Source organism: Elephas maximus, chromosome 21 (genome assembly GCF_024166365.1).
Source record: "Elephas maximus indicus isolate mEleMax1 chromosome 21, mEleMax1 primary haplotype, whole genome shotgun sequence".
Classification (NCBI taxonomy): domain Eukaryota; kingdom Metazoa; phylum Chordata; class Mammalia; order Proboscidea; family Elephantidae; genus Elephas; species Elephas maximus.
In genome coordinates this window covers 43,650,726-43,672,773 of record NC_064839.1, presented here as the reverse complement: position 1 = coordinate 43,672,773, position 22,048 = coordinate 43,650,726, and the positions used below count along the sequence as shown (strand labels likewise).

Here is a 22,048-nt window from a genome sequence, read left to right as displayed (position 1 = left end):
GGTGCTCTACTTCTGAAAAAAATCAGCCATTAAAAACTCGATGGAGCACAGTTCTGCTCTGAAGTACAGGGGGTTGTCAAGAGTCGGAATCTACTTGATGGCAACTGGTTAGTTAGTATGTACTAATGCAGTGGGTTGACATGAATAACGATACCCATTTCTTAAATACATACGGTGCTTTACAGTTTTCAAAACACTATCACCCAATAAACAGTGATATCTAATTCTCGCTGAATTCTTCTGAGTGCCAGGTTGTGTTCTAAGTACTCTGTTCAGTGTTATCAAATTTTACCCCGCATCGGAATCCCCTGCAGGGCTTGTTAAAACGAAGATTGCTGGCCCCACCCTAGAGTTCCTAATTCCATAGGCCTGGGGTTGCATTTCTAACAAGCTTCCAGGTGATGCTGACAGTCTGGGACCACATTTTGACAACCTCTGCTCTATGTGAATTAATTCACTTAATGCTCACAGCAACACTTGGTGTTATTGACTGTTTTTAATCCTCATTGTAAAGATGAGGAAAACTGAGGTCTAGAGAGGTTAAACAACTTGTTCAAATAAAGAGGAACTCATCTTTAATCTTTTATTTGTGCTTTTCTTATTTAAGCTGAGCCCAGAGTAATTATACTTCCTTCTCTCTGACACTACCAGCAAATCCACCATTAGGGCAGTAAAGCCCAGAGTTGGTTTACCCATTTCAGGATCATGTTGTAAAGTTATTTGATGATTCAGTTGGCATATAGCCTGGGTTCATTTCTGCCTGTAGTCCCTGGGTAATGCAAACAGTTAAGCCCTTGGCTACTATCTTCCGCTGGGTTCTCTAGAGGAGCAAAACCAGTAAAGCATATATATATAAATATAGAGAGATTTATTTCAAGGAAATGGCTCTCAGAGTTGTGGAGGCTGGCAAGTCCCAAATCCATGGGCCAGGCGTCAGGCTGGAGGTTTCTCCTGACTCATGTGGTTGCAGGGTCTAACAAACCCAAATCAGCAGATCAGACAGCAGGCTGCTGGCTCATGTCCCAGGAACCGAGGTCAAAGGATGAAGAGCTAAATGCAGGATCGAGGCAGAGTGAGCTCTGCCAGAATATCCATATATATCGGATATAGGTCACACCACCAAAGAAACTCCCCTTTCAACTGATTGGCTGCTCACATCAGATCACAAAATGGACAATGATTACGTAATATCTGCCAAACCACTGAGAATCACGGCCTAGCCAAATTGACACATAGCCTTAACCATCGCAGCTACTAATGTAGGGTTGAAGGTTTGAATCCACCCAGAGGTACCTCAGAAGAAAGGCCTGCAGATCTACTTCTGTAAGGTCACAGCCGTCGAAAACCCTATAGAGCGCAGTTCTACTCTGCAACACATGGGGTTGCCATGCTTCAGGATCGACTCCACGACAACTGGTTAGGGGAGCCCAAGTGCTTAGGAAGAAGTGAGTATTCATCAGCTCCCCTGCCCACCCACTTATCCATCCCATTAGCACTTATTAGCTTCTTCTGGGCATTCCGGAGTTCTGGGCAACCCAGAAGATTCTCAAAAAGCAGAAGGTAAGCTTCATCCAGGGAGCTTAAGGCTGTGGAGCAAGGTCTAAATCACGGCTGGTGTTAGGGAAATCCTACCAGTGGACCACAGAGGCAAACCAGCTTGCACCAGCTACAGCTGTGATACCGAATAATCACAGTGATCATCACAATAATTGCCACAGGCCCGGTTCCTTGAAAAGCGACTCTGAGATGGAACTCAGCATGCAGGGTGTATACTGGGGAGTGTTCTCTGGAATAGCACCTGTAAAGGAGTAAGGGAAGCAGGACTGGGCAGAAGGAGAAGCTGAGCTGTGGTACAGCCGCACAGATGCTTCAGCATCCCACGAGGAGCTCCAGAGCTGGGCTGGCCCTTCAAAGCAGTCTCCTGTTGAGGAAGGGGGCTGGGTCCTTCTATCTCTGCACAACCAGTCACTGGATATGGTGGCCCCAGGAAGGGGCTGAAACCTTGAGAGGCAGCCCCCTTCCCCTGAGGGCTATTATGGGAGAAGCGCTCACTTGTGAGCCAACAGTAGCCCGCACTCCTAGCAGCTGGGAAAATGAGCACCTGGGTCCTGCAGGGGTATTGGATGGCAAGGTTTTATTAGGTAACGTTTATTGAGTGCCTACCATGTGCCAGGGGTTGTTTACATGTTTTAAACACATTGACTGTTCGCAATACTATGAGGAAAGTATAATTTTTATACATGAGGCAACTAAAGCATGGCTAAGTAATATCACAGAAGCCAGGATTTGGATTCAGAAGTCTGCTCCAAAGGCTGCATGCTTAACAACTATGTTAGGCTGTCTCTCTGAGTCCTTAAGAATTTAAAGAAGAGGACTGCGGTTGGGAAGATGTGCTAAGGGAGGGGGCAGCAGTGTTAGGTAAGGAAGTTTCTATCAAACAGGCAATGATAGACAACACCACAAAGAAAACACATACCCACCAAAGAAAGAAGACAGAGCAACATAAACCATTGAGTCTACCTGATTCTACAGAAGAAACATCTGGTCTACTTCACTTTATAGAAGAAATCTGAGGCTCGGGGATGGGGAAGTGTTTGTTGCGGTTGTGCTATGATGATATCAGAGCAAACATTAAAACCCAGGATACCTAAATCTCTGGACTTAGCCCTTCCTATAATTGCTCTAATGAGAGAAGCTGGAGAAGGACATTCTGGAGTACAACCATCTCTAAATCACCCGACTTCCACACTGGCCCACTCCAACCTATTCACCCTCCAGCAACACAGGATCTTATAAAAATGTAAACCATGAGCTAAATCCTGCTCAAAAACTCTCCAAAGATTCCTCATGGCTTTAGGGTAAGAATAAGGCTAAAATCATCAACAGGGCTGCTACCGGTTATACATGTCAATTGCTTTCTGTCACTTCTTTCCCTGTTCTCTTCCGCATACTTTGGTCATTTCCCTGAACATGTCCAGGTTTCACGCTGTTGGCAATTCTAGTAGCCCTTTATCCCTCCCTTCTTCACTCCTTTACCTTCCATCCCCTCCTCATTTTTTAGGTACTAGTTTGAAGGTCTTGACGGTAGTGGTTATTTGGTTAGTTTGAAGGTTAGTTCCCAAGCACAGTTATCTTCGGCACTAGATCAGTTCCTTAGGCCCTGTGTTCTATATAGTCATAGCTCCCCTTGCTCCTCCCTGTAGTAACTACAACCACTCCCAGCAATGATTGATGTGCCTCTGTGGTTAATTATCACATATTTTACTATCAGACTGCAGGTCTCAGAAGGGCAGGAACAGGACTGGATTTGCGCACTATGGAAATCCCAGGGGTCGCCATGAGTCAGAATCCACTGACAACAATTGGTAACCCAGTTATCCCCAGGGCTTGCACTTGATAGATTTAGAATGAGAGGGCGAAAGAGGGAGGCAGGGAAGGAGGGAGAGGGCAGAGAGAAAGAAAGTCAGAAAAATACAGAGAAAGAAAAATGAGATAGGGATAGAAAGACAGGAAGACAGAAAAAAACACAAAGGGAAGAGTCAGACAAAGTGAAATAGAGATGAGAGAGAGAGAAAAAGAGAAACAGAGACGGAAAAAGAAATGAAGTCAGGGAGCAGAAGAGAGAAAGAGGCAGAATAGAAGTCAGACAAAGAGATATAGAAATGAAATCAGAGTAAGAGACACAGAGAGTAAGAGACACAGAGAGGAAGAGGCAGAATGGAATTCAGAGACAGAGAAGGTATGAACATGTTTGGTGTGCATGGGATGGGGGTTGGTAGGGAGGTATGGGGGATGGAAAAGGTCTCCAGCTTGGTTATAGGGAAAGCGTGTGTTAGGGAAAGGTGGGGTTCAGAATTCATCTCTGTACCCTGTCAGTACAGTTGAGGAGTCCCAGCACATTTTGAGCAGAGGGTGAGTGCCTAGAGAAAGGATGCTGTGGAGATTATCATGGGGTGGGCTGCAGGATGGACACCATCAGAGAGCCCAGTGGTCAGCTTGGGGGGGACAGGGTACTCAGGGGCCAAGGCTGACAGCCTGGTGGGTGTCAGTGAGAACAGAGACCATACATCTCAGGGAAATGAGGTTGCTTCTTGTTAGCATCTTGCTCTTTCCCAGTTGTACTGATTTTTCTTCTTAATAAGGGCAACAGTATTCTGAAAAGCAACTGTGGCCTTTCGGGTGTGTCACTGAAGAAGTGGATGGGTCCCCGAGGTCGTATAAACTCAGCAAAGACAAGTCCATGTGCTTGGAATTCTCGGCATGCATCCAAAGGGCCGAAACTATGGAGCTAAATTTTCTTTAAAGTCTAATTATGTCCTACCTGTTTGAGGAAAGTGATGTTTGGAAAGGGGCCTGTGTGACAATCTCACTAATACATGAGAGCACTGAGCAAATGGCTGCCAGGGAAGACACACAAAGAGAGCTGAGATTGGCTTTACCTGCCCTTTGTTCCAGGTTTCAACAGCCAGAGGCGGGCTGTCTGGATTGCGATTCTGTTGCCTCTGGCTAGAAATGCCAGAGTGTTGTTGAGGAATATTACAAATGAAACAATAATAACATGATAACAATGTGATAATAATAATAGTAATAATAGTAGCTAACATTTGAGTTTCTACCTGCCAGATGGAGTCCCTGCAAATGGTTAAGATGCTCCACTGCTAACCGAAATATTAAAGGTGTGAGTCTGCCCAGAGGCGCCTCGGACGAAAGCTCTGGTGATTTACTTTTTGAAAAATCGGCGTTGAAAACCCTATGGAACACAGTTCTCCTCTGACACACGTGAGGTCGCCAGGAGTGGGAATCGACTCCATGGCAACTGGTTCTTTTGTTTTTTTAATCTGCTAGAGAGCATGCAAAGCTATTATATAATCCTCTTTTTAAGATACCAGATGAAAACTACAAGATAGGTATTATAGCTATTCTTACCGATGAAGAATCGAGGCCCAAAGAAGCTAGACTTGCTCAAAGTCTCTTGGAAACTGGGGAAGCTAGGATGATAGCCAGTTCTGACTCCAGGTTCTGGGCCCCCATACTGTTTCCATAACTTAAACGCTGCCCTGTAGCTCTTTTCCTTCTCCCTTCTCTCCCTCTCTTCATTCCTCCTATAAATATTTATCCAGCAACAGCAATGTGCCAGGCACTGGGCTAAGTGCTCAGGATATAGGGATGAACAGATCGCACCATCTTTGCTTCATGGACCTGGCAGCCTGGAGCTTAATTTCAGCTCTGTAGTGATGTCAAGAGCAATTCCAGCATTGCATCTGACCCATCTTGAAATCATCCATGTCAATGGAACATCCTCCCCTGGTCTTGAGGATCCCTCAGCTCCTGGATAACCTCAAGAAGAAAGCTCACCAACCAAGCCCATGGGGTGGAATCCATTCAAACCCATGCTAAGCAGAAGCAGGATTTCTCTCAGCACTGCCCACCTGTCAAAACAGCCCAATTAAAAAGTTGACAAAGGACTTGAATAGACATTTCTCCACAGAAGATATACCAGTGGCCAATAAACAAATGAAAAGATGCTTAACATCATTAGTCATTAAACAACCAACCAACCAAACCCATTGCCATTGAGTTGATTCTGACTTATAGCAACCCTACGGGACAGAGTAGAACTGCCCCATAGGGTTTCCAAGGAGCAGCTGGTGGATTCGAAGTGATGAACTTTTGGTTAGCAGCCGAGCTTTTAACCACTATGCTCCTCATTAGTCATTACAGAAATGCAAAAAAACAAAACAAAACAAAACAAACCACAAGGAGATACTACTTTATCCCACTAAGATAGCTATTATTAAAAAATGAAAACAAACAAAAAAACATGGAAAATAAGACGTGTGGCAAGGGTGTGGAGACATTGGAACACTGGTCCATTGCTGGTAGTAACGTAAAATGGTGCAGCTGCTGTTGGAAACAGTTTGGCGGTTCCTCAAAAGATTAAACATAGAATTACCATATGATCCAGCAATTCTACTCTCAGTTATACACCCAAAAGCACTGAAAGCAGAAACTCAAACAACTATTTGTGCACCACTCTTCACTGCAGCATTATTTACAAGAGCCAAAGGTGTAAACAACTCAAGCGTCTATCAACAGAAGAATGGATAAACAAAATGTGATACATACATCAATGGAATATTTCCCAACCATAGAGAGAAATGCTACTACATGCATCAACCTTGAAAATGTTATGCTAAGTGGAAGAATTCAGACACAAAAGGACATGTATTGTATGACCCCACTTATCTGAAATATCTAGAAGAGGCAAATGCATAGAAACAAAAGTAGATTAGTCATTACCAGGGACTGGGGTTAGAGGGAAATGGCGAGTTAAAAAAAAAGAGACCTAGAGCTTTTAGTTCATTACCAGTAAAAAATGAGCTAATGTATTTCAGCTACAAAAAAAAAAAAAAGGCTGAAATTTAATGAGCTAAGTGTGTAATTTAAGAAGTTACAACAACAGAAAAAGTAACTACAAACACTTGATGAATAAATGGGATGGAGTGCGTTACATCAAAGTAAAAAAAAAAGTAAAAAACCAAAACCACGGGCCGTGGACTCTATATTCAGAGGGACCCTAGTTCCCATGTTACCTTTCTGTTCATATCTGCATGACCTGGGGCAAGTTACTTAACCTCTCTCATCTCAGTTTCCTCTGTTAAAACAAACAAAAAAAAAACCTTGCCATCGAGTGGATTCAGACTCATAGTGACCCTATAGGACAGAGTAGAACTGCCCCATATGGTTTCCAAGGAGCGCCTAGTAGATTTGAACTGCCAACCTTTTGGTTAGCAGCTGTAGCTCTTAACTACTACACCACCAGGGTTTCCCCTCTGTTAAAATGGGAAATAATATCTACCTCATAGTTTTTTTTTTTTTACCTCATAGATGGGAGCCCTAGTGGCTCGATGATTAAGCACTCAGCTGTTAACTGAAAGTTTGGCTGTTCGAACCCCCCCAGCAGCTCTGTGGGAGCAAAGATCTGGGGGTCTGCTCCGGAAAGACTACAGTCTAGAAAACCCTATCGGGCAGTACTACTCTGTCCTATACGGTCACTATGAGTTGGAATTGACTCCATGCCAATCGGTTACCTCATAGATAATGTATGGAAATGACTGTACTCAATCTATTTAAGTTCTTATTATCCCCTTGTGAACTGATATATTTATTCAACTGAAATTAACGAATGAATACTGTTTCAGAGGCCCAATTCAACCTTTGTAATATTTACGATAAAACAGCGTTTCTTTGACTCGGTCATGATTTAATGTAAAGGGGTTAAAAGCAACTAGAATAAAGATCAAGTGAGGCTTTTGCAGACACAGGCCTAGCTTGAAAGAATTTTTTTTTTAACTAAGGGTATATTGCTGACATGCGAGGACTTAAGTCCCTGGCTGTCAGCACCCAAGGTCTCAGCAACCACAAGGTAGAGGTCCTGCTGAACCAGCTGTCTCAGAGGTATCTTTCCCAGGGTCAGCAGTTGGAGCCTGGGTCTTGACCACCCCAGGGAGTCTCTGGGCCATACCTCTTCTGCCAAAGTGGAGATGCGGTTAATCCTCCTCCCTCGATTATTCATGAAGGACATGATAGAGCGGCTTTGTTCTCTTTAAATTTTCAGAGGTTCCATTTCCTATCTCTGCAACTCCCTGGGAACTGGAAGATCTTGCTATGGTAAACTGTCGAGTAATGCTATTCAGCTATGTGCATCTCCTCCCTAATGCAATCAGCTTTGCTCTTCCTTGAAGCATGCTGGGGATGAATTCGGGATGGACTTGGGCTAAGGTACAAGGCCAGAAGTGACATGACTGGGCCAGCAGCCAAGGCTGAGGAATGCCTTAGCAACAAGAAGGAAAACATCTGGGCCTGGATGTGAAGTCCCTGGAACACTGACTACCCAAGGACGTGGGAGAAAAACGATGAGCCTTGGTCCCAGCTGGAATAGTATATAAGCTTGGGTCCCTTGCTAGGTGGTTGAGGAAAATACTCCAGCCGGTTGCCACTGGAAAAAGCAGCTGCTTGTCCATGTCAGTAAGTTTCCCTGAATGCATGAATCTGGAAAGGGCTATGTGTCAGTTCTTCAGATTATCTGCCAGGATGCACAGTGAGGGTCCTTCGTTGCTGGGGCTGTCCCCCGACATAAACTCACCCTTGTCCTGGGATACGAGGTCAGGCAGGCAGAAGAAATGAGGTATGGTGCAGGTATTTGAGGCCACTGGTGCGGTATAGTGCAAAAAGCACAAGATTTGGAGTTCCTAGCCCTGGATTTTGGGCTCAAATTTGATTCCTGCTACTAATTAATACTATGGCCCTAGAAACCATGCTGAACCTTTGAACCTGGGAAATTATAATGAAAACATTTTATTGGGTGCTTATCATGTGCCATGGACTGCTCCAAGTTCACAAGAACCATGTAAAGCTGGCACTCATAGCATCCCCACTTCACAGATGAGGAAAGTGAGTCAAGAGCGCAAGAAGGGACAGGCCTGGAAATTGTATGTGGTGAGTAGGTCCTTACTACATACGTGTTGAATGAGTGAATGAATAAATGAATGAACCATAGGCTTTGGAAACTTGTAGCAGGTAGGAAAAGAGCTAAACACAATTCTTGGTTTGAGTAACTGGGTAGATGTTGGTGACTGTCATTTTGTGACTGACGATGGTGTTGTCAATGAAATACACTCTTATAGGTGATTCCTGAGCATGGCGTAAGACTAGGCAGTGTTTTGTTCTGTTGTACATGAGGTTTCTATGAGTCGGAACTGACTTGAAGGCATCTAACAACAATAGGTGATTTTGTAAATGGTCGTGTCTTTTCTGCTGAAATTGTATGACTTTTCCATATGTCCAAATCCTTCCACAGTGGGGGTTTCTACTCATCGCATGCTTTCATGGTTTAGTGTTAAAATGTTGTAGGGTTACTCAGTCATTCGGGAAGGACCGCCGGCACACGGGCCCAAACATGAGGTGGGGGACCCTCGTGATGCCCTCTTTGCAGATTCTGCCCCTCCCTCCTGTGGCCTCTCCTGTCAAGTGATTTGAATGACATTGGGAAATGCCCCGTAACGAATAGAATTTAATAACTGAGGGGTAGCCATTTAAGTCTGTCCGAAAGGTACATTCTACTTTCCTTTCCAAGATCTGTGGCTCACTTCAGGCTGTAGTGATTGGAGCAGCTGCTCTCAGCTGCTCTTTTCCCCACATGTCTTTGTTAGAGGCCTGTGGAGAAAACCTCTCTGTGCCCAGTGGAGGCTCAGGGAAGCTTGATCCAGCCCTTCTGTGATTTGCAACTTGAGCCAGACTCCAGGAAGAACCAGCTGCCTTCTGGTTGTCTCCAGGGCTTCAAACCAGTTTGTTCCCAGGAAGTTACACATAAAAATCACCTGGGGATCTTGTTAAAATACAGATTCCAATTCAGTATATCTGGAGTAGAAATGCAAATTCTCAGGAAGGGTTCAAACCAGAACAACCTGATCCAAAGCTCTGCTTGTCTCGAAGGAGCCCTGGTGGCACCATAGTTAAGTGCCTGGTTGCTAGCTGAAAGGTTGGCAGTTTGAACCCACCAGCTGCTCCTCAGGTGAAAAAATGTGGCAGCCTGCTTCTGTAAAGATTACAGCTTTGGAAACTGTATGTGGCAGTTCTATTCTGTCCTGTAGGGTGGCTATGAGTTGGAATCAACTCGATGGCAAAGGGACTGGTTGTATCTAAATGGTCCTCTCGGTGGGGAAAAGTAAGAAGATGCAGGTGTGGAGAAAAATGCACTTGCCTCTGTAGGACACCTTGGTTGAAGTAATATCTGTCTGTCTTCCCTCTCTCTCTCCCTCTGTCTTAACTTATTATTTTGAAATAATTTTAGATTTATAGAAAAGCTGAAAAAATAATAAAAAGCCTTCCCATATTTCCTTTGCCCAGATTCCCTTAATGTTGCCATGGCACACTTATCAAAACTCAGAGATTAACATTGGTACCACACTATTAACAAAACAACATACTTGAGCTGAATTTCTGCAGTTTTTCTGCCAATGGCCCTTTTCTATTCCAAGATCTAATCTAAGATACCATATCACATTTAGTCATATCTCCTTTGGTCTCCTCTGGCCTGTGACAGTTTCTCAGTTTTGTTTTGTTTTTCACAACTTCGACAATTTTGAGGAGCACTGGTCTGGTATATTGCAGAATATCCCTCAATTTTGGTTTACAAGATGTTTTTTCATAATTAAACTGGGGTTATGGGTTTTGGGGAAGATTACACCAAGGTGAAGTGCCCTTCTCACTACATCCTACCTGGAGGTATAATAAATATATGGAAGTAGTCTTTTTTGCATCAAATATTTCTCCAGAAGTAATTCAACAAACATTTATTCAGCATAATCGCTAGAGGAGGGCATCATGTTTGGTGAAGCAGAGGGCCAACAAGGGCATGGGAGACCCCTGGTGAGATGGATTGGCACAATAACCACAATTGACTTGAACATGCCAGTGATCACAATGATGACGCGGGACTGAGGAACATTTTGTTCTGTTGCCATGAGTCAGAGTTGATGTGATAGCAGCTAGCAACAACAATGTACCCAACAGTGCTGTGCCCAGAACTATGAAATCTCTCTCTCTCTTTATCTACCTGGCATCTACCTATTCTTACCATTCATAAAGCACCTACTACATGTCAGGTATTGTCCTAAGCCCTTTGATTCACTTCTCACCAGAGGTAGCCATTATTGTTTCCATTTTACAGAAGTTAGGTTACTTGCTCAAAGTCACCCAGCTATATAAGATGGGAGAGCTGAGAGTTGAACCCAAGTCCACCTATGTTTTTGCCACACCACCCTGCCTTCAGTAGATAATAGCCCTGCCCATGAAATAGTGCTCAAAGTACGAAGCCATGACCAAATGATGACAGAACACTAGCTTCAGAATTTTCTTGTGAAAGGACTAAGGCTACCTGGACAAGGGAGTACGTGATGGCTTCTTAGAGGAGGTGACATATGAATTAGGAGAGAACACCATCCTGGAAAAAAAGGAACACTAGATGAAATGGCACAGAGGCTCAAGGAGCTTGGGTGTATTCTAAAAAACACTGACAAGTTCAGTGTGGAGTAGGGGGTGCATGGAGGAAGATCCTGAGCTTGCCAGCTCTTCCCAGAGGTGTTTTCTGAAGAGGTCTGTAAGAGAGGTATGCCTCAACTGTTTGGTAACAGACTGGGTGGTAGAGCAGCAAGAGCGTAAAACACAAGGTCAGGACGCCAGGGATGGATTCCAGGTTCTCTCAATGTTCCGGATTGTAGAGTGGACGAATAATAGGTTTTGAAATCAGCCAGATTACGGTGTGAGTCCTAGTTCTGCCACTTCCTGCCTGTGTTTTCTTCGAGGCTTTCCATGGTGAAAGGTGAGGGAGGGAGGCAGCCCAGGGAAAGTGGCTGTATTCGTTTCCCCTTGCTGCTCTAACAAATTACCATGAGCTTAGTGGTTTAAAACAATACAGGTTTATCATCTTCTGGAGGGCAGAAGTCCATAATGGGTTTCACTGGGCTAAAAGCAAGGTGTTGGCAGGGCTGTGTTCCCTCTGAAGTCTCTAGGGCAGAATCCATTTCTTTGTCTTTTTCAAATTCTAGAGGCATCCCACATACCTTGGCTCATGGCCTCTTCCTCCATCTTCAAAGTCAGCAGTGCAGCATCTTCAAGCCTCTCCCTGATTGTTCTGACTCTTCCATCTTCAAGAACCTTTGTGAATATATTGGGCCCACCTGGATAATACAAGATCATCTCTCCAACTCAATGCCCTTTATTTAATTACATTTGTAAAATCCCTTTTGCCATGTAAGGTAACAATCAGGGATTAGGTATGAACTTCTTTGGGGGCCGTTATTCTGCAACCACAGCAGCCATATGGTCAGTGGCCGCACTTATCATGTCTGTCCAACAGTGGTGGGGAGGACCTCTGTTCTTCTCCAGGGTATCACAGATAATGTATGGAAATATATCCACCAGGGGGCTCCCCCTACCATAAAAGCAGTGGTTGGTAGTCTTGGGAGGAGGCCAGTTCTGCCTGAGAGAGACTCACTGGTCTTGCCTCTGTGGGATGGTCTGGGTTCTCTTTAGGCCTCCTCACTTTTTGTTAGATGATGTCAACCCTACCCCAGTTCAGCTGAGTGTTCACATACATGGAGCTGCACTTGGCCACACAGCTCTCTAAGGATAACCTTGAACTCACTTGTCAAGTCTTGGTTGAGAGAAATGCTTTTCAGGGACACTCGACCACTGGCGAGATGCACATTCCAACCATTCCTTTAAACTCTGTCCCTAGATTAAGTCAGGGCACATTCTTTTGCTTTACTTTGATGCTATTGGACTCCATTAAGCTTACCCTAAGGAAAAGCTTCATGAAAATAATTGCATTTACTGTAATGGTTTTGTTGAGGATGTTCATTACATTACAGCATATATTCCTTATAAGAAACCACAGAGAAATAATCCTCTGGTCTCAAAAACGAATGCTAGTTATGGTTTTCTCAAGTAACTGGTTTATTTCTATCAAATGCATACTAGCTCACATGGCTGATCATTTTTCCCAATTTGTACTCACTGTTAGGAAGCTCAGAGCTAAACCATGTCTAGCAAAGCTCTAGGACCTCATAATAATAATAAGAAAAAAGCCTGCATTATATGCATCAACTTATCTTCCAGTCCTTGCTGTCCCTTTTCTTCAGTTCCTGCACCTGTTTTATATTTTTTCTTTTGGTTGTGGTGCATGAATCTCTCATCCCAGCATAAGACAGGCATGCATTTTTGGTATTTCCATATTTCTTCCCTTTTGTGAGGCACACACCCTTCATACAGTCCTCTTTGTTCCAGGAACAAACTCAAGTGAAAAAAAAAAATACAAAAAAATGAGCTGCAACATCATCCACGGCAGTGTTTAAACAGTGACTCTGGGCAGAACTGAGTCGAGCACCATTGTAAAGACGCGCTTATGCTGATGATAAGAAAACATGTCTCTAATGCTTTGTATTCTTGGCACACTAAGATCATAAATGCCAGCATTCTGAATGGCTTGCTTGCTGTTAGCAGAGTCACTGGAAGTGAAATCCATTTTTTTTTTCCTAAGGGATGCTTAGCTTTTATTATATCTTCACTCATGGTCAAAAGACATCAGCAAATTTACTAAAGTGATTGAAGCTATTTCTCTTAAGGCATTTCTAACGTTTCCTAGCTTTGCCTTTACTCTTTTGTAAGTGAGCTTGTCTTCTCAGAAAGGAAAAACAGGAACGCACTTTATGTTCAATAGGGTGTGGATAGTTGCAGAAATCCAAGATAAAAAAACAAAAAAACAACACGATGTTAGCAAAATCTCCAATGAAAACATCTTTGAGATAGACCTAACCTTCAAACCACAGAATCACCAACTCTGAGAACCTTTCAAACCCTACTAGAATAGTATGTCAAAAACTTCTCTTATTAATCTCTATAACCATAGAGTCTAGACTATGGTATATGTTCAATACATATTTATTGAGTTAAATGAACAATAACCAGTTTCCACTGAGCCGATTCCGATCCAAGGCAACCTCATGTGTGTCAGAGTAGAACTATGGTCTACAGGGTTTTTTGTTGTTGTTGTTTGGTCCACAGGGTTTTCGATGGATGATTTTTTAGAAGTAGATCACCAGGCCTTTTTTCCAAGGCACCTCTGGGTGGATTTTGAACTGCCAACCTTCCAGTTAGCAGCCACGTGCTTAATCATTTGTGCCACTCAGGGAATTCTAACGAATAACACATCCCACTATCTGAAAGACCAGAGTTCCACTCAAGCCCCAGTAGACCATGACTGGCACAAAGTGCTTGCCATGTGTCAGGCATGCAATACATATTGAAAGACTGGCTCAGAGACTCATCAACCCCACAGAAGCAATTTCTACCATCCTTGAACTCCAGAGCAACAATTTTTAATGCCATTGTTTTCCTCCCTGGCAACTACACACCTGATGGATGATATTCCCCATATGCAACCACTCTCATGGGCATACTTGGGCTTATGTGTAATTCCCAGTGTGCTAGTACAGTCTCCAACCACCTATCTCACACTCAAGAAAATATATAGAACACAAATGAATAAGAGTGTCATTAATATAGGAACATTCTTGAATCCTCTGCAATTTATTGAGAAAGTAAATTATTTGCCACTTTGATACTTCAAATACTATTAGGAACACAGGACTTGTGAGGCATCTCAGAAGGATTGTCACAACAGTCTATCAAGTTGGCCAGATGAAAGGTGCCTTTCGAAGAGTGGAGGAAGGCTGTGCAGCATTTTTCTACTGTAACCAGATGTATTGATAGTGCCCAGCCCTCTTGCTACCACCTTAATGATGTTCAGAATTGCAGGGACGGAAATTGATTGGGCCCTCAACCAACTTCTCTGGTTCTTGTTCATTAACTCAACAAATATTATTGAACTTATACCATGTTCTAGACTCTATTGATGTAGAGAGTATTAAGAGAAGGTTCTGACACCAAGACTGAGAGTGCTCCTCTGTAGAAACCACCTCTGAGACGCACTGAGTCCTCAAATGCCACCTTGGAGACCTTCTCAAACTCTGGAGAAACTCTCTCTGGGGCTCACTAACTCCAACTCAGTCATCTCTGTGTGCTCTGTCAAATGTGTATACTCTACCAGGATTGTAGAGAGCTCACCCTTACTATTAGACATCGCTCATATACAAATTGCATTGTCAACCGGGTGTCACTCCACACCCAGTGGGGTCTCCACCTTCACGAACACAAAGAAGAGGAGTCATAAGAAGCCAACTTACCACACCACCACCAGCTGAGTGCACAAGCACAGACATCCCTTCCTGGAGGTTGGCCACTTCAAAGAGCATCATGTAGGCTGTGACGAAGTTCATGGGGAATGCAGCAGCCTCAGAGAAGCTCATGTCATCTGGGATCTTGTAGACAAACTCCACTGGCGTGCAGACCACCTCTGCCCAGGCATTGTAATTGACAAAGGCCATGACACGGTCACCAATCTGGGCATGGGGAAGCACAGGGTTAGTGAACACTACTAGCTCATGACAGAGGTTCACAGAGCGACTAAAATATCAGGAGCTGTCCATGTTACAAAACATCATTGTTTCTCTTAACTCAAATGCTAATGACCCATATTCAAATTCCCCAGTATTTTAGATTTTTAAAAAATATGTTGGTGAATGCACACTCATGTTCATTGCTGCCTGTTCACAATAGTAAAAAGATGGAAACAATCTAGATGCCCATCAACAGATAAATGGATAAACAAACTACGGTACATACACACAAGGGAATACTATGCAACAATAGAGAACGATGATGAATCTGTGAAGTATCTCACAACATGGATGAATCTGAAGGGGATTATGCTGAATGAAATAAGTCAATCACAAAAGGCCAAATATTGTATGAGACCACTACTATAAAAACTCATGAAAATGTTTACATACAAAAAGAAATAATCTTGGATGGTTACAACGAAGGGGAGGGGAGGAGTGGAAATGGAAAGACACTAAACAGACAATAGATAAGTGGTAACTTTGGTGAAGGGTAAGACAGTACACAATACTAGGGAAGCCTGCACAACTTGTCCAAGGCAAGATCATGGAAACTTCCTAGACACATCCAATCTCCCTGAGGGACCAAATTACTGGGTTGAGGGCTGTGGGGACCATGGTCTCAGGGAACATCTGTCTCAATTGGAATAACATACTTTATAAAGAAAATGTTCTACATCCTACTTTGGATAGCGTCTGGGGTCTTAAAAGTCTGTGAGTGGCCATCTAAGATACTCCACTGGTCTCACCCTGTCTACAGCAAGGGAGAATGAAGACAACCAAAGACGCAAGGGAAAGATTAGTCCAAAGAACTAATAGACCACAACTACCACGGCCTCCACCAGACTGAGTCCTGTACAACTAGATGGTGCCCAGCTACTACCACAGACTTCTCTGACAGGGATCATGGTAGAGGGTCCAGGACAGAGCTGGAAAAAAATGTAGAACAAAATTCTAACTCATACACACACACAGAGACTGACAGAGACTGGAGAAACCCTGAGACTATAGCCCCAGGCAGCCTTTTAGCTCAGTACTGAAGTCACTCACGAGGCTCACCTTTTAGCCAAAGATTAGACAGGCCCATAAAACAAAATGAGACTAAAGGGGCACACCAGCCCAGGGGCAAGGACGAGAAGGCAGGAGGGAACAGGAAAGCTAGTAATAAGGATCCCAAGGTCAAGAAGGGAGGGTGTTGACATGTTGTGGGTTTGATAACCAATGTCACAAAACAATATGTGTACTAACTGTTTAATGAGAAACTAGTTTGTTCTGTAAACCTTCATCTAAAGTACAATTAAAACAAAAAATCTTGGTGAAATAAATGATATTTTTTATACCTTTGCAGTAAAAAAAAGCTTAAACTGCTACTGAAGTTTCACAGGTTTACAACAGATTTCATGAACTGGGGACAACTCTATATTTTGTGCCCATCCATCTTCATTATGATCTCGTCCTCTCCAGAACCAGGGAAGCTGGTTGAGGGCCCATTCCCTCCCGGAAATTCTGGACATAATTAAGGTGGTGGCAAGAGGGCTGGGCATATCAGATAGAAAAAATGGTGCACTGCCTTCTCCACTCTTTCACAACCACCTTTCATCTGACGAACTTATGTTCTTCCTTAAGGGCTTCTCAGGGATTTTGTCGCCACAGCCTAGGATGGGGGACTTCTAGCCTGGCTGGAGAATGGATTTCTTCTTCACAAGAGGCTTTTCTATATGCCCTGTTTGATCACAACAGAAAAACTACCATTTATTGGATGCTAATAATGTACCAGGAAGAAAGGCCTGGTGACCTACTTCCAAAAATCAGCCAACGAAAACCCTATGGGGCACAGCAGTCCCATCTATAACCCATCATGGGGATGGCTCAGGTTCAGGCAGCTTTCGTTCCATTGTGCACTGAGTCACCGTAAGTCAGGAGCCAGCCCGATGGCAGCTAACAATAATAATGTACCAGACTCTGGAATCTTCATTTTATGTATGTTATTTTATTTTATCGACATGATAGCTGTATGGGGTTGGTATTGTCTCGATTAAACACATGAAGAAGCTAAGGTAAGAAAGGTTAAGCCTCTTGCCTAAGGACAAACATCTAGTAAGTGGCAATCAGAAGCCAGGCTAAGGCCTGTCTGACTCCAAGTATCTTTCCACCACATCACAATGATCCCTACCATGTTTTTTTTTGTTTGTTTTTTTAACTGAACTTCTTAGTCTTAGGCTCTAGGCACTGGATATATAAAATAGTGAATGAGGCACAGCTCATGCTTTCGAAATTTTCATAGTCCCTGGAAATTTCATGTGGCAATTACTATGAGTGATAGGGCTTAGACTGAAGATCCACCTGGAAGGGAAAATGTTTTAGTAGAGATTGAAGCCTTATGCCACAGTCATGAAGCTATAATGGTGATGTTGCGTAACTGATCCAAAGATAATATAATTCCTTTTTTTTTCAAGTGGGGGAGGGGGATGGATGGGATCAAGTGATGCTAGAATAGCCTGGAAATGAGTTCCCCAGAACCTGGGAGGTTTGCCAGGTTGCCCGGCTCTGAGTTTTTTGGGCGAGAGCTGCCACAGCTTCAGTGTGTAGATGGCACAGTGTCTTCAGGGTCTTGATTGTCCATTTAGCCAGTGGGTGATGTCGTGGAAAGACAACGAACTGACACTGGCCCCACTGAGACCTGGGTAATGAGGATTTCAGATGGAGGAGGCAATTGGTTACAGAATCAACACTGCTCTCAATGAACCTGGGCACCTGTGCTCCATCCAGGGCATCCATGCCAAGGAGCCGAGTTAGCCAAAGCAGCAAAGACACCTGAACTGAAAGAATCAGATACCTCTGCCCCAGTGTGTTTCTTGGGGCTCTCCTCCCAGAATCAGAAGCAATGCAGAGCCTGGTTTGCTTGCTCTGAGATAGAGTCAAGCAATTAATTAATGGGATCATCTGAGAGCTGGGCAAGGAGGCCTTTCTGATTGCCTCCCCCTCTATCTCCTCTCTTTGTCCTTGCTTGGGAAGCTTGCCATAAACCGAAGCAGGGTTCTCCCCTTCCTGAGCCCTCCCTGAGCCTCCTGGAGAGGGAGAAGTCCTTGGCTATATTTATCTGCATGGTTTTCTGTGGCTCCAATTCCCACCTGCCTTTGTAACCCCCTCTTCCCTGGACTCTTCATATCAGTCTTCCATCCAGACTGTGGCACACCTGGAGCTGACAGCAGTTAGAGTTGGCTCAACAGCAACTAGCAGTCTGACTCCAGACACAAATAATTAATTAATTACAGCTGGAGATCAGTGCTAGGAAGATGACATTGTTGTCGTTGTTGTCATTGCCGGGTGCCGTTGAGTCAATTTCGACTTATAGCAACCCATGTAACAGAGTACAACTGCCCCATAGGGTTTTCTTGGCTGCAATCTTTATGGAAGCAGATGGTCAGGTCTTTCACCCACAGAGCCACTGTGTGAGTTCAAATCATAAAGGTTATATAAGGGTTACAACAGGGAAACTGCCAGTTCTGGAGATACTAGATTAACTCTTCAGGCCTCAGTGTCTCTGTTCTAAAACGAGAAAAATACTAGTAAAGGTTCTTACAAAGATTACAAAGCAGTTACCGTCAAGTCGACTCTAACTCCTGGTGACCCTACATGTGTCAGAGTAGAACTGTGATTCATAGGGTTTTCGATGGCTGATATTTCAGAAGTAGATCACCAGGCCTTTCTTCCGAGGTGCCTATGGGTAGACTCAAACCTCAACTGAGCAAGCTAACCATTGCACCACCCAGGGAAGTTTAAATGACATAATATATATACAATGTACTTAGCATGGTGCATGGAAACACAGGGGAAGAATAAATGTTAGTTCTTAAAAGAACAGATTGGTTCATGGAGTTCACAATCCATTGATCAAGAGCTATATACCAACTCACTAAATTTTATAAAGCGGAATAAATAACCATCTAATGAAGAAAACTAATGAAAAGGAGGGGCTGTTGTGCTGGTGTTGAGTGTCCCAATCCTTGGAAGCGTTCAAGATCAAGTGGTGAATGTTGGAAATGTCATCTTGTAGACAGAAGTTTCGACCAGAAGATAACCAAGGTCAAGCACTGACATTCTTTTTTTTTTCATAGAATTATGAAAACCCAAAGATGCAGACTCAAGACCACAGAGTAGCTGATGGCCTCCAGTGTCAACACTGAGTATAATGAAAAGAATATTTCAGGCACCTGGACAGTGATGGCCACAGCCATCACAGCAGAGCTCACTGCTCCTAGGCTTCTCATTGAACTTGGCTCCATCATTTCAATTGCATTATCAAAATGGCAAAAGAGACTAAGCCACTGGCTCAGCCTCCGCCTGAGTCTGCAGCAGGTACCTTTTCTTTTTCTTTTTTTTAATATCCAATTCACCTCATTATTTGATTCTGCTAAGAAAAAGAAATTAATCCTGGGTGAGTGAGCACAAATTACTCCTTTACTGCTACGCCTCTGGCGACAACTTTCCAAGCCTCCCTTGCAATAGATCAAACCAAGAGAACTACTCAGCATGCTGCCACATGGAATTCCATCTCCAAAATGATTAAAAATCTTAAGTCAGAATTATAGAGGTGATGTTAGTATTGATTTTCTCCCAAGTCACACCCTGACTAGAAACTTGTAGGTAAAAAAAAAAAAAGTAGGTAGCTTCTTTTATTTGTTTGTACAGCTGAAAGTCATCGGAGCAGAGGAGGCTGAGGAGTGGCGTTGATAATAAGCAAGCCGGTGCTAACTAGCAGATAATAAATCATATATAACAGGAAGTACAGATAATCAAAGGAAACTTTGCAGCACAACAGTTAAGCACTGGGCTGCTAACTGAAAGGTCGGCAGTTCCAACCCACCAGCCGCTTCATGGGAGAAAGATGTGGCAGTCTGCTTCCGTAAAGATTTACAGCCTTGGAAACCCTATGGGGCAGTTCTACTCTGTCCTGTAAGGTTGCTCTGAGTCGAGTTGACTCAGTGGCAATGGGATGCATAATGAAAGGACAGATTATGACTGCTAGCCAAAAGGTTAAATATAAGGGAAAATAACAGATAATCAGAGGATTATTTATTATTATGTATTACACACATAATTATGTATTATAATTCATAATCAAACAAATAAGAGAAAATATACATCATCAAAGAAGCCCTGGTGGCACAAGGCTTAAGTGCTGGGGTGCAAATGAAAGATCAGCAATTCGAACCTACCCAGTGGCTCTGTGTGAGAAAGACCTGGCAGTCTGCTTCCGTAAAGATTACAACCAAGATTAAGCCAAGTCCAACAACATCACTGTCTACTGCTCTACTCTCAAATAATGGGCTATTTAGTCAATGCTCAGAATTCTCTTTGGGCCACGTGACGGGGCCGAAGAGCAGACAGTATTTCTTATAAATAGCTTTCAGAAAGAGACGGTGCTGCCTCTGGTTAGACTGCTTGCCTGGGGATGGAAACTGTAAAGACATATGAGAGAAAAGAGAAAGCTCGTTTTCTTCTTCCTCAACATTTTCCACTGTATAATCTTGAAACCATTGACTAAAAGGCTGATAAGTGGGATTAGATTTCCAATCTTCATCGTAACGAATTTGGAGCCTACTGATGTTTTCAAAGTGTATTGAGGCCAGGTGCACTGAGACTTAGCAATAGGCCCAAGTTCAATTCCAAGAGCTTTTTGGCGCTGCACTGGGTAGGACTCGTCTTCAGTTCTACTTTCCTTGATTTATTATTCTTGCATTTGGGGTTGGGAAACCAAAAAAATCAAACCTATTGCCATTGAGTCGATTCCAACTCATGGCAACCCCATGTGTTACCGGGTATAACTGCTCTATAGGATTTTCTTGGCAGTAATCATTACAGTAGCAGATCACCAGGCCCTTCTTCCATGGCAGTGCCAGGTGGGTTTGAACCACCAACCTATAAACCAAAAAACCCAGTGCCGTCGAGTTGACTCTGACTCATAGCGACCCTACAGGACAGAGTAGAACTGCCCCATAGGGCTTCGAAGGAGCAGCTAGTGGATTTGAACTGCCGACCTTTTTCGGTTAGCAACCAAGCTCTTAACCACTGTACCACCAAGGCTCCTATAGGTTAGTAGTTCAGTGCAAATCGTTTGTGGTGCCCAGGAACCTTGGGGGTTGGGAGCAGAGGGTAAAGAGCATGGGGTTATAGGAGGAGTGAAAAGGCTCTGGTGATTTGAATCCAGGTTCTAATACCACTAACTACCTTTCTGACCTCACAGAAATTTACTGAGCCCTTCTGAACCTCATCCATAAAGTAATAACAATAATCTTTAACCTTGTTGGCTTGTGGCAAGGCTGAAAAAAGATAGCTTACCCATGTTTCTAGTTATGGTAGGTTCTCAAACACTACCTCCCTTCATTCCTTGCCAGGGAAGCACTTAGTGATCAGCCAGAGCCCTTGCACCTGATTTGCATTAGTTTCTCTGACTCCAAACTACTAGAGTTTTGTGCCATTGATATGCCTAGTTTTTCACCAGTTTTTATAGATCCAGTTCTAATTGATTTGCATTATACTGGAATGAGCATACATCTTTCTGTCTATTTTAAATATTTTTTATTATGGAGAAATTTGAACATGTACAAAAGTAGTCAAAATAATATGATAAAACCTTGTGTGCCCATCACCTGACCCTAGAAGCCATTAATCTATGGCTGATTCCACCCCACTGTCAGGTATCTCTCCCCTTTGGTTTTAAGATCTTCTGCCTCTCAAAATGCCACTTCCTCAACGCCTGAAACAGTAACTTATAAATGATTCCTTAAATGTGTGCGTTAGGTAGATACTTAACAGAACCGAGTTATAAAATACAAAGGCTATTTCCCCCGACTTTGTGCTTTATAATTGATTTCTGAGTGTGAGTTAATGGGAAAAAAAAGGGAGTTGTGGGTAGGGGGAAGGGGCATGCACGTTTAGTTAATCCAAGCCCAAATACTCTCATT

At 43.4% G+C, this 22,048-nt stretch overlaps 1 protein-coding gene across 1 annotated transcript in view; it reads right to left on the bottom strand.

Annotated features, from left to right (window-relative positions):
- Positions 1-22,048, bottom strand: part of VAT1L (vesicle amine transport 1 like) — a 195,023-nt gene that overhangs the window by 130,387 nt on the left and 42,588 nt on the right. Inside the window, exon 3 of the mRNA XM_049863957.1 lies at positions 14,808-15,023. Within this exon, the coding sequence (XP_049719914.1) occupies positions 14,808-15,023 (216 nt within the window). The remainder of the gene's footprint in view (positions 1-14,807; positions 15,024-22,048) is intronic.